Consider the following 13,317-nt stretch of genomic DNA (forward strand, 5'->3'; position numbering starts at 1 on the left):
AATGGGCAGGGCTCACCCTCAGCCAGGAGCCTGGGGGGCCTTTTCCTCCTCTCCCTGCACTTCCCCCCGAGCCCCGCACCTGGGTGTGAGCTGGATTCAGCTGGACTTCCCATCCCGTGTGACTCATCTCTGCTCTTGGAGGCTGTGCCTGGGGCCTTGCCTCTGACCTAGAGATTGAAAGTGGTAAAGACCCTTTGGGTTCCCTGGTGGCCTAGTGGTTAGGACTTGGGGCCTTCACTGTGGAGGCCTGGGTTCAACCCCTGGTTGGGGAACCATCTTACATGCCAAAATAAAAAAAAAAAAAAAGTAAAGTGGTAAAGACTCTCAGTGTGCGGGGGCGGTTGATTTTATGTGCCTTCTTGGTGAGGTCATGGTACCCAGTTTCTGGTGAGATGTGAGTCTAGATTTTACTGCAAAGATATTTTTAAGATGATATTAGCATTAAGTCAGGCTTTCCTGGTGGCTCAGATGGTAGAGAATCTGCCTGCAGTTTAGGAGACCCAGGTTGGATCCCTGGGTCAGGAAGATCCCCTGGAGAAGGGAATGGCTCCTTACTCCAGTATTCTTGCCTGGAGAATCCCGTGCCTGGTGGAGCCTGGTGGGCTACAGTCCATGGGGTCACAGAGAGTAGGGCAAACTGAGTGACTAGCACACATGCAGCAGCAGCGTTACATCAGTCAACCTTGAGTAAACAGGCGGCCTTCCACACGTGGGTGGGCCTTGTCCGATCGGTTGAGACCTTGAGAGGAGAGGCTGGGGGCGGGGGTGCTGTATTTAGACTGAGGAGGTGGTGGCAGCAGCTCTTCCTGGGGTCCCAGCCTGCCGTCCAGGTTTCAGATTTGCCAGATCCCATGGTCACTATTCCTTACACCTCCCTCCCTCCTCTCCCTCTCATCCACTCACACCCTATCAGTTCTGTTTCTCTGGACAACCTTGACTTACATATGTTCTCCAAGGGCTGGCAGCTGTGGGAGGTGGAGTAAGAAATTCCAGGGCCCACTCCACCCCTGTCTCTGCCACTTGCTCACAACCCTCAGGTCCTTGACTTCTCACCCTGAGAAACAGGCTATTTCCATGAGATGTGTCCTGCTTGGAAAGCAGGTTGTCAGGGAGCCAGATAGAAGGAGCCTGGAAGTCACCCCCGCCACCTCTTTGTCACCTACATTTCCCTCCACAATGGACCAAACCTTTCATTTAAAATGGACAACATTAACCACAAGAGAGACAAATGGGCTTAAGTGCGCTTCGGAAGGCTTCAGCGACAGATTATTTCCTAAGTAGAGATCTGGAGGATGCAGGATGGATGACAGAGTGCTGAGAATCCATCGAGTGTAGGAGCCGGTAGACCTCAGGGACCCGCTGGCCCCAGTCTTTCTGTAGAATCCCAGACCCACAAGATGCGGAGCTGGTTGGGACTGGAAAGGAAGATTGGGGAGTATAATAGTGGGAATGCCACCAACCTTTCAGAGTCATAAAGCACAGTAGCTGAAAGGTCCGATGGGGGGAATGCAGTGCTATTTGCTGAATTTCTTCTATGGGTTCCAAACCCTGGTGATCCAGGCCTCTTCTGCTGTTCTCTCCCACTTTCTGGGAAGAAAGAGCTGGTGACAAGCTCACTTGTAGGTGGGGGTGCTGTCGTACAGCGGGACAGGAGGGTGCCCAGGGCCACACTGACCTAGGGGCTAACTCAAGCCTGGGTCTGGGGGCTCCTATCATGCCCCAGCAGAGCCTGGGTGGACCCGTGACCACAGAGAGCAGAGCAGACCCCCTCAGGCCTACTGGGCCTCCAGCTGATTTTATGATTTTCTGAAGAGAAAGCATCCTTTTGTTATTTATTTGTTGCTACTGCTGCTTCTTGGATTTTAATTGAATTGCACTTGGCAGTGGTCAGACATGTGTTTTCCAGAGGCCTGCTTTGTGCAAAGGGTGTCTATTTTAAAGACTTCAAAGTTAAAACACAAACAGCATGCAGCCATGAAGCCACCCTGCTGCATCCTGGCGGGGAGAGCAGACCCGCGGGCACTTGTCACGGTTGAGGAGGGGTGCCTGCCCACCTTCAGACCCCACAGGGCCAGTGGTCATGGGAGCACAGGAGTCACCAGCCACCCCTGGGGGATGAGAACGGGCCCATGAGAGCCCGTTCATGAGAACGGGGGATGGGACCAGAGCCCATCCTTGCCCCTCAGCCAGGTGGGTCAGCAGGCAGGGGGCAGTTTTGACTGGGGCCTGTGGGGAGGCCTGCCAGCAGTGCCCGTGGGTATCTCCTGGGCTCCAGCTCCTCCCCTGCACCCGGCAGGAGTGGTCTCGCCAGCAAGCAGGCCAGCACTGGCACGTTTCCTTCAAGGAGAGGCCAGGGCAGAGATTGCTTTCGTGACTTTTGCTTTGCTGTTTGGTGTTTCCAAAGTCTGAGTGTGTGGGTGTGGGTGTGGGCACACTCAATACCTCTTTCCCCGGGGACACAAGGACAAGGACAGCTGCCTGCCAACCGACTTCGGCCTCGTTGTTGTGTCCCTGGGAGGTTTACAGGGTCCTTGGGGCCTTTTTGTGCGGACACCACACGCTCCACACACACACACATTAATATATACACACATACAAACTGCACAAACATACACAAACACCCCATTTACATATACACACCCATCCAAACACATATACACACATGTACATACACACTTGCCCTACACACATATATGTATACACACATATATATACACACATGTACGCACAGTGCTCATGGGTGCTTGATTTTCTCAGTTATGATTCACTATATTGAACTGAAAAACTTAAAGCCTACCATTTCCCTAACATTTTAAGTTTAATCTACAAATGCCATTATTTTGTTTATGAATCTAGTAGATTTCAATGGTCACATTTAAGGGTAGGAGGCTTATAACTTCATTAACTAAATGTATTTAGATATCTTAGTGTTCTTACAAATTTAAATATGTCCAGTTTTCCTAAGTTTGTAAATAGCCATCCTAAAAAGCAGGACTTTCCCAAGCTCCTAAGCAGTTCTTAAAATGTAACATATTAAGCTTATAAATAGGGTAGATATGAAGTTCTGTTAAACATTTCAAAACTGTCACAGACTTGGCCAAATCCTCCCTTGGCAGGCTGCTTAAAATCATAAGCCCAACTTCAGTTACTCACTCACCCCTTTCAAATTGGAATGCAGGTCTCATTTGTTAGGTTCTCTGACTTACCTGATTCTCTGTGTATGGGAGCTAAATCCCTTCCGTTGTGTCTTTGCGATCCCATGGACTGTAGCCCACCAGGCTCCTCTGTCCATGGGGTTCTCCAGGCAAGAATACCGGAGCGGGTTGCCGTGCCCTCCCTGAGGGGATCTTCCGGACCCAGGGATTGAACCGGAGTCTCCTAAATCTCCTGCTTTGGCAGGCAGTTTCTTTGGGAAGCCCACTTGATCCTCTAAAAGGTTACAAATGTGTAAGATGCCAGATTGACACATTTCTGAGGTATCTGAGCTACTTCACTCCCGTTATGTTCTGGTTGATTCAACCCTGTCTGAGTTAAGGACACTGTCAAGGGAGCAGGGGAGCCACAGGCCCAGTGCCACCTCCAGGGGGTGGTCTCCAAAATCCTCCAGTTTCCTCCTTCTGCAGTCCTCCACCTCCACCTCCCACCCCCAGACTTTTCCTCCTCCAACTCCCCATCCGGGTGGCTTCCTCTCTGGGTTGGGTTCTGTCTGTCGTTGTTCCTCTCATGGTCTTTCCCAGAGCTTTCCTCCCTCAAGGCCCCACCTCTTCAGCTTCCTCCTGGATGTCCTCCTGGACAGCGCACGCTGCACACCCTTGGCTCCAGGATCTTGCATCCAAGGCCACACTAACGATGATTCCCAGGGAGCCAGAAGGGAGAGAGAGTCCTTAGAGAGCCCTTCCCTCCTGGTACAGAAATCCTGCCACCACTGAGCTAAGAGATCTCTCTGCTTCTTACATACCTCCAGGGCCTGTGAACTCATCACTTGATTTTTTTTTTTAGTTGTAGTAAAGCATAGATGACATAAAACTTCCTTTAACCAACGTTGAGGAGTACAGTTCAGTGACATTAAGCACATCCACATTGTCATGCAACCGTCCACCTCCAGAACTCTTCGTTTTCCCAAACTACAACTCTGTCCACATTAAACACCAGCTCTGCACCACCTCCCCCAGCCCCTGGCAGCCTCCATCCTACTTCCTGTTTCTATGGATTCAGCTCCTCTAGGGACCTCATATGAGTGGAATAATACAGTCTGAGACCCTTCTGTGATTGGCTTACTTCATTTAGCATGATGTCCTCAAGGTTCATTCTGTTGGAGCATGTGTCAGAATGTTTTTTTCCTAATAATCTATTTAATCATTTGTGGCTATGCTGGGTCTTTGTTGCTGCACGTGGGCTTGTCTGTAGTTTCAAAGAGCAGGGACTACTCTATAGTTGCTGTGCTTCGGCTTCTCATTGCACATGCTTCTCTTGTTGCAGAGCACGGGCTCTGTAGTTACGGCTCCCAGGCTTTAGAGCACAGACTCAGTAGTTGTGGGGCACTGGCTTAGTTGCTCCACAGCATGTGGGATCTTCCCAGACCAGGGATCGAACCCAAGTCTCCCACACTGGTGAGCAGATTCTTTACCACGGAGCCACCAGGGATGCCCATTGATTTCTTTTACCACTTGTTTTTTTAAATATTCTTTCTTATATTGGGCTTGGAGCCATCTCAGGGAGCATCTCTGACCAGCCCAGTCCCGCCTCTGGGAGCAGACAGCAAGGGAGAGTGTGTTGGGGTACACTCATCCAGAGAGGACCCAGGACCGGTGAAAACAGCAAGGATGTTTCTGCTGGTGATGCTCCCAGGTGCCTGCAGCTGTGCTCTTGCCCGAGGTCAGCAGCAGTCAGAGGAGAAAAGGGCTCCAGCCCACTTGGCCTGACCTTTTCTTTTCATCCAGGTGCATCACTGAGAAACACGTCACCTCCTTTCCATCTGTTGTCTCCCAGGACTGCTAATTTGGTGACTTGTTATTGTCTAGTTGCATCTGACTCTTTGCCACCCCGTGGACTGTAGCCCACCAGGCTCCTCTGTCCATGAGATTATCCCCGGAAGAATACTGGAGTAGGTTGCCATGTCCAACTCCAGGGTATCTTCCTAACCCAGGGATCAGACCCAGGGATCAAACCCATGTCTTCCTGAATTGGCAGGTGGGTTCTTTACCACTGAGCCATCAAGAGAAACTCTTTGGTGACTTGGAACAACAGAAACTTATTCTCTCACAGTTCTGGAGACCAGAAGTCTCAAGTCAAGCCCAGTCTCCCCTGAGGCTGACGGTTGTGGCTGCATCACTTCAGTCTCTGCCTCCATCTTCCTGTCCCCTTCTCCCCTGTATCTGTCTCTTATCAGATACCTGTTGTTGGGTTCAGGGCCCACCTGGATAAGCCAGGATGATCTCATCTTGAGGACTTTAAGGTAATCAATCTGCAAAGACCCTTTTTCCAAATGAGACATCATTCACACATTCCAGGGACTGAAATTATGGACTTGTCTTTCAGGGGCTACCATTTAACTAGTGCATCCGTTTCGGTTTCTTGCACTCTGTGTGTGCTTGGCCCCAGGTGTCTCCTCCATCCCCATCGGCATTTTAAGATCTGCCCACCTTCCTTTTGTATTGTTCTCATGGCAAGAATACTGGGGTGGTTTGCCGTTCCTCCTCCAATACTTTGGCCACTGATGTGAAGAGCCGACTCACTGGAAAAGACCCTGATGCTGGGAAAGACTGAGGACAGGAGGAGAAGGGGGCGACAGAGGACGGTTGGATGGCATCACCAACCCTATGGACATGAATTTGAGCAAACTCCGGGAGATAGTGAAGGACAGGGAAGCCTGGCGTGCTGCAGTCCACGGGGTCACAAAGAGTCAGACACGACTGAGCAACTGAACAACAACAGCCACCTTCCTTGGAGGCCATTGTCTTCATTCAGCGAGCAGCTGCCTGGTGTCTGCACGGGGTCCCTGCCTGTGGAGATCCTCTAGCTTCTTCTCCTGGTGGGTACCCGACAGTTCCAGTCCCTCTCCTGGGAATCCTCAAGGCGGCTAGAATGTCAAGGGGGAGGGGAAACAGAGCTGGCTACCCAGGCGAGGCCAGTACCCAGTCTGTGTCCTTCCCCAGAGGAGTGACCTCTGATGCACTGGGCCCAGGAGGAGACCAGCAGCCTGCCGGCTCCCTGCTTGCCCTCTGGACTAATTACTGTCCTCAAGAGGACCCTGTTTGCTCACAGCCTCATTACCCACCCCGAGCACGAGAGCACAAGCGCACAGGCTCCGGCGGCTCCAGTGCCAGCTGTCCGCTTTTGCTGGTTAATATGCGGACCTGGCCGCCCGCTCCCTCCCCAGACTGTGTTACTGCAGAAGCCGCAGCTTCATGCCTGGAAGAGAGAGACAGAAACAAGCTCGCTTCCTGCAGGGCCTCCCTCCTGGGAACAGGCTTGAAACCTGGAACTTAAAAGGGAAGGGGGTGGTTGTGGTTTAAAATAGCATGTGCGTGGCAGCCTCCTGTGTGGCTTCCCCCAGCTTTCCCCTAAAGTACCTGAGGAGACACGCCAAAAAAAGATGAAAATTCCTGAAAACAGAGACAGGTGGGCAGCTTAGGAGGATCTCCCTCTTGCTCTGTTGAGACAGACGGAGCCACCCGGCTCCCCCAGGAAGCCAAGGTCTCCTGGGGGAAAGGGAGCCCTTCTCCCCAATCTGAGGAAGTCAGGCGGCCACCCTTCCCCTTGAGAGTGACGGTTTGGGGGTCGACAAAGCACTGCTGGAGTCCTCCCCTGCCTGCACCCTCCCCGTGCTTCTCTGAGTGTATTCAGAGAAAGTGGCCCTCAGACGCCACCTCCACCAGGCAGGCAGAATGGGGAAACCCGAGAGCCATGGCCACCGGAAGTCCACTGTGGCCCCTGGGCTTGGCCAGGGACAGGGAGGTCCTGGGATACTGACCACATAGTGACTTTCCGCAGACCTCATTTTTGAAGTATGGGAGACCCAGTCCATGGTGATGGGCAAAGACACCCCTCCCCAAGGTCAGAGTTGCACTGGCTCAGTGTCCCGAATGTGGCCTTCAGCCAAGCTGGCCTCCTTACAAACCAAAACCTGAGAGGTGGACTCAGCTCTTCCCCCAGGAAGGCAGCCATGGGACAAGGTCAGAAGTTCGGCGTGTGGGTGTGGTTCACCACAACGAACAGTTATCCCACGCATGTTGGGTGTCCTACAGTTCAACTCAGTTCTGACACTCACCCAGCGAGAGTGTCCAACCCCGCAGATAAGGGCTCGGTCCCACAGGACAGCCCCCACTGCAGACTCTAGTCACAGGTCCAGGTGGTCAACTGTGCGTCTGACCGCCCAGCTCTCGGCCGTAGGTTCCCACGACCCTCTCCTCAGGTCAGATGAATTCACTTCAGTGGTTCACAGAGCTCAGGAAAACATTCTACTCATTAGTTTAACATAGTGGATGTAACTCAGGAGCTGCTCGACGGGAGAGAGGCACAGACCCAGCTGTGGGGAGGGGCAGGACCTTCCACACCCCCCTGGTGTCCACTCTCCACACCTCCCGTGCTCACAGACCCAGAAGCTCTCTGGACCCTGCACTGTGGAGATTTTCCTGAGGCTTCATCAGTCATGCTGACTGATGACCTTGCTGGCCACTGGTGACTGACTCTCTTCATCCCCCGTACCCTCCCTGGAGGCCAGGGGCTGGACTGAAATTCCCAACCTCTAATGACAAGAGCTTCCCTCGTGACTCAGATGGTAAAAACATCTGCTTGCAATGCGGGAGACCCGGGTTTGATTCCTGGGTGGGGAAGATCCCCTGGAGAAGGAAATGGCAACCCACTCCAGTACTCTTGCCTGGAACATTCCGTGGATGGAGAAGCCTCGTAGGCTACAGTCCATGGGGTTGCAAAGAGCTGGACACGACTGAGCGACTTCACTTTCACTAATGACAAGATTGGTTCCCCTGGCTACCAGCCCCATTCCCAGATGACCAAGGGACTTTCCAAAAGTCACCTCGTTAACAAAAAGCATTTTAAAATGTCATCTCATAACAAAAGTCACCTTTGTCTCTCTCATCATTGAGGAAATTCTGAGGGTTTAGGAGCTCCGTGCCAGAAAGTCCAAGTATGTATGTATTGTAAATCACAGCATCACACTAGACTTGATAGGTGGGGGGATCTCACTAGATCGCCCCTCCTTCAAGGGTGAACAAGTGGGGAAAAAATCCTGTGCGTCAGGGAAATGTGTGGAGGCCGGACCCTGACTCTGTAATGATCTATGGCAGGTTCCGGAGGAAATGAACTTTGTGAAAAAAGCACAGAATGTCATGAAAAGAGGCCAAGCTGAGATGGAAAGAAAACAACAGGGCGAGATGAAAAGGGAGATTAACGAGGAAAATAAGAATTGCAAGGATTCAGAATGCTAGCCAGCACACAGTCCTAACTAGGGGCAGTGGGAATGGGGTTGACGCTGCAGGACACGAGGTCAGTGACTGAGCAAACCCGGGCCCTCCACGGGAGGGCGAGGTGGGTGGAACACGGGAAGAGAGAAAGTCAAGAGATACTCAGAGCGCGGCTTTCCTGGTGAGGAGACAGGCTCCGAAAAGTCCATGTCCGTAGATGGAAAGACCCCGACATGGAAGGAGAATTTAAAGAAAATACCCACAGCTAGAAATACCCATGGTGGGAAAAACTGTAATAACCAGGTGGGACAGGCAGGAAAAATAATTGCCACGTAAATATGCCCCCTTCTGCTCCCTCCTTTCCCAGGAAGGTGTCTGTGTTTGTCCCCTGTGTCTTAGGATCTTTTTTAAAAAGTTGTTGTCTTTGCTGTTTAGTCAGCCAGTCATGCCCGACTCTTTGCAACCCCATGAACTTAGCCCGCCAGGTTCCTCTGTCCATGGGATTTCCCAGGCAAGAATACTGGACTGGGTTGCCATTTCCTTCTTCAGAGGATCTTCCTGACCCAGGGATCAAACCGGAGTCTCCTGCGCTGGCAGGCAGATTCTTTACTGCTGAGCCACCAGGGAAGCCCATTAAAAAAAAAAAAATGCACATCACATAAAATTTACCACCTTAACCATTTTTATGTTTCAGTATCATTAAGCTCATTCACATCATTGTGCAACCATCACACTATTGTTTCCAGAACTCTTCATATTGCAAACTGAAACTCAGTCCCCTGAAACAGCAATTCCCCGGAAGCCCTTGGCCCCCACCATTCTATGCGTCTATGAATGCATAGACTCTGCATCTATGAATGTGACTGCTTCACATGTGTGGAACCCTGCTTTTGTGACTGATTTCTTTTAGCATAAAGTCCTCAAGGATCAGCCACGGTGTAGCATATGTCATATTTTGTTCCTTTGTATGTCTGAATAACATTCCATCGCAGACATATCCCACGTTTTTATGCATGTGCCTATGGAAGTTGATGGGCGCTTGGGTTGTTTCCACCCTTTGACCATGGTGAATTGTACTGTCTCCTAGGGTACCGCCTGCTTCCATCCCTGCAGTTCCCCAAGTGTCTTTGGCATTAAGAGCCCTCTTTATACGTTCTATCTCTTTTTAAAATTGAGATATAACTGACATATGACAATTTTAAGGCATATACTGTATTGATCTGATACATTCATACTGCAGTATGGTTACCATTGTAGCATTAGCAAACACCCCTGTTTTTGTCCCATAAATAACATTTCTTCTAGTGTTGGTAACACTTAAGGTCTTATCTCTTAGAAAGCTTGATGTTTATAACACTTCTGGTGTCTTTCATGGCTGACCTGCGTGCATTTCTTTAACAGTGTACTGTGGACTTACTCATCTTCTTGTTGCAAGTACGAACCTTCAGCACCATCTCCCATTCCCCCACCCCCAGCCCCGGCGCACTGCGTTTTTCAGAGTTCAGTTCTTTTTAGATCCACATTTAAGTGCAGTCATGCAGTATTTGTCTTTGTCTTTGCCTTATCTCACTGAGCATGATGTTCCCAAGGTCCATCCACATTGTTGCAAATGGCAGGATTTCCTTCTTTCTTGTGGATGAATAGTATTCCATTGTATATAGAGACCACATCTGCCGTATCCAGTCATCCCTTGATGGGCATTTAGATTGTTTCTGACTTGGCTGTCGTGAGTAACTTCTCGGTGAACATGGGCGTGCAGACATCTCCTTGGTAGTATGTTTTTGTCTCCTTTAGATGTACATCCAGAAGTGTGACTGCTGGGTTGTATGGCAGTTCTGTTTTTAATGTTGTTTATTTATTTCTGGCCACACATGTGGCTTACAGGATCTTAGTTCCCTGACCAGCACTTGAACCCGAGCCCACGGCAGTGAAAGCACTGAGTCCTAACCGTGGACTCCCGGGGAATTCTCTACTTTTAATTTCCTGAGGAATCTTTACACTCTTAAAATTATGGAGGGCCTCAAAGAGGTTTTTTTATGCATGGGTCATATCTAATAAAGGCTGTCTACCTAGAAGAAATCAAAACAAACATTTAAAATATTTATTTATTCACTCATTTAAAATTAATAAGCTCAGGACTTCCCCTGGTGTCCCGTGGTTAGGACTTCTCCTTCCAGTGCAGGGGGTGTGGGTTCCACCTCCTCTGGTTGGGGTGCTGGGATGCCACGTGCCTCATGGCCGGGAAACCAAAACCCGAAACAGAAGAAATATTGTAATAAATTCAATAAAAACTTGAAAAATGGTCCACATTAAAAAAAAAAATCTTAAAAGACTTTGATGTTTCTAAGCCCAGAAGAAATTCTTTAAAAAAAATAAATAAAAAAGTTAATAAGCTTGCATGTGGAAAAAGTAAATTTTTGTGAAAATATATTTTCCAAAAGAAAAAATACAGTGAAGAGAGCCACACTGTTTCAGAGTGTTGTGAATCTCTCGTGTGTGGCTGGCTTGGAAGACAGCTGAACCCTCATACCTGCTGCTCTGTGTTTAATCTCTTGCAGTAGGCTGTTTTGGTTGAAGTCGACAGAGAAAATTTTATCATGCCGATTTGGAAAAGAGGACCTCACAGAACCCCTGAAAGGGTCTTGAGAGTCGCCCCTCATGCTTTGAGAAACGCTGTGTGAATCTCTGGTTGCTTTTTGGAAAGCCATACCCCTCACCTTTCCCACTGGAGTGAGCCCCCAAACCTGGTTCTTCAAGCTCAGGTGGGGGCCCCACCTCTTCGAGATGGCACATGCTGGCCATTGACCCGCTTGGTCCCAGGTCAGGGATAGTCTCCATGCCAAGCTGCCCACAGCAGTGACTCTGGGGTACCTGCTGATGTGCCCAGGTTTCCTGATGAGGAACCTCACATGCACAGGTCCTAGAGATGGCACCATTTAGACCCATAATGAGGAAGCCAGGATTCTCCTCACTGCCTGGTATTTGCAAGGCAGACCAGCCTCTCCCAGGCCAAAGCTATGCCCTGGGCAGCCTGGAGGAGCCGCATGTGAATGTGATTCTTGCACCCCCCATCCCCCCACCCCCACATGCAGCCAGAGCAGAGCGTCAAGGTCCCTGGTGGGCAGGGTCAGTAGGACTGTCAGTGCGGTCATGACACATTTGTCTCCAGTACACTGGCTTGGTGGGGGACATGGAGAGGACACCAGGGATGCCGGAAGTGGCCCAAGGTCCTCGGGATGTGTGAGGTGCTCTGAAGTAGCACAGGCACCCCATGGACCTAGGTGGGGTCGAAAGTGTAGTGTTAGTCGCTCAGTCGTGTTGGACTCTTTGCGACCCATGGACTGTGTAGCCCACCAGGCTCCTCTGTCCATGGAGTTCTCCAGGCAAGAATACTGGAGTTGGCGGCTATTTCCTCCTCCAGGAGGTGGGGTCCAAGTAAAGAAATAAAGCAATAAAAGCGCAGCAACCTCTCTCCAGCCCCGTCTGGTCTTTCCCTGTTGCAGCTTCTCATAACCCGGCGCCCCGGGACCTCGGGAGCCCCACCCCAGCTGGAATTCACAGGGCGGGGTGGCCGTGACTCACTTACCCAGAGCGCGTGATCAGGGCCACGTCTGCCTTCCTGGGGAGACCCCCTCCCCACCCCCTTCCTTCCTTCCACCCTCGGCCCCCTCCCCAGCGACAGTTTCATGACTCCAGATAAGAGCTGCCCAGAGAGCCACTGTCAGCAGGCTGGGAGGGGTCCAGACTGACAGAGAGGATGGGGACGTGGCCCTGGGGGTGGGGGGCCTCTGGGAATGAGCAACTTACATCCTCCCACACCTGCCCCGGCGTCCTGGGTGAGTAGGTCGGGTCTTCTTGGTCCTTCCAGGATGGGATGACTTCTACTGGCCTGGAGAGGACGGGGGTGGGAAGATAGGGTAGGGCTGGTAGGAACCCAAGAAACCCAAGCAGCCATCTGGTCCAGGTTTTTCAGAGTTTGGCATTAGAACTGCCTTAAAAAAAAAAAAAAAAAAAAACTGAAGGACAGCGAGCAGAGCAGCTCTTCTGAGAGCTGGGCCCAAAGATTTGCTGACCCTTGGCCTCCCTCTTGTCTTATCAGCCCCAAGACCTGGGGACACGGTTTGGTAACTGCTGGCATAGTCCATCTGCCCATTTCACAGGTGGGGAAACAGACCCCAGGAGGGAGGAGGTCTCTCATCAACATATGGACAGTCTGAATTCCAATTCCTACCTTCCCAGCCTCGCCTGCCACACAGAGTGAAAACGCGCTCAGTCGTGTCTCTTTGCAACCCCAGGGACTGTAACCCACCTCCACAGGCTGCCCCGGGTGTGCTGGGCGGGGCTCCAGGGCAGGGCAGGGGGACCTCGCTGATCTCTGGCCATCCTCCCCTCTTGCAGGACCTGGGCATGGAGTCGACCTCGCTGGACGACGTTCTGTACCGCTACGCCAGCTTCAGGAACCTGGTGGACCCCATCACGCACGACCTCATCATCAGCCTGGCCCGCTACATCCACTGCCCCAAGCCGGTAGGGAAGCCATGGTCTGAGCCAGCCAGGTCTGGGGTGTGAGGCGAGCGCCTTCCTGGGCAGAACAGCCCGGTGCCTGGGGTGGGGGGCTGGTCAATGCTGCCCAGGCCCCTCATGCAGGCACCTGAGGCCCAGCGTCCATAGTAAAGGCTACACGCCTGCACCCTCAGTACTGGCTTTGTTTGGCCCACCAGGTGCATCAAATCTGGATTCATTGCCAACATTTCAAAGGATTTCACACAATCCCCATATTGGCTGCCCTTGGAAAATGGGGTCTAAAGCCTGGAGCTGAGTAGCTGCCCCTGTTGTCTGGGGCCAGGGCTGCCATGTACAATTGTATAGTTTGCATCCTGCACAGAGACAC

General features: G+C 51.4%; 1 protein-coding gene across 1 annotated transcript in view; it reads left to right on the forward strand.

Annotated features, from left to right (window-relative positions):
- Positions 1–13,317, forward strand: part of LRRC75A (leucine rich repeat containing 75A) — a 34,528-nt gene that overhangs the window by 9,748 nt on the left and 11,463 nt on the right. The window contains exon 2 of the mRNA XM_002695816.6: positions 12,825–12,953. Coding sequence (XP_002695862.2) covers positions 12,825–12,953 — 129 coding nt within the window. The remainder of the gene's footprint in view (positions 1–12,824; positions 12,954–13,317) is intronic.

Source organism: Bos taurus, chromosome 19 (genome assembly GCF_002263795.3).
Source record: "Bos taurus isolate L1 Dominette 01449 registration number 42190680 breed Hereford chromosome 19, ARS-UCD2.0, whole genome shotgun sequence".
Lineage (NCBI taxonomy): Eukaryota > Metazoa > Chordata > Mammalia > Artiodactyla > Bovidae > Bos > Bos taurus.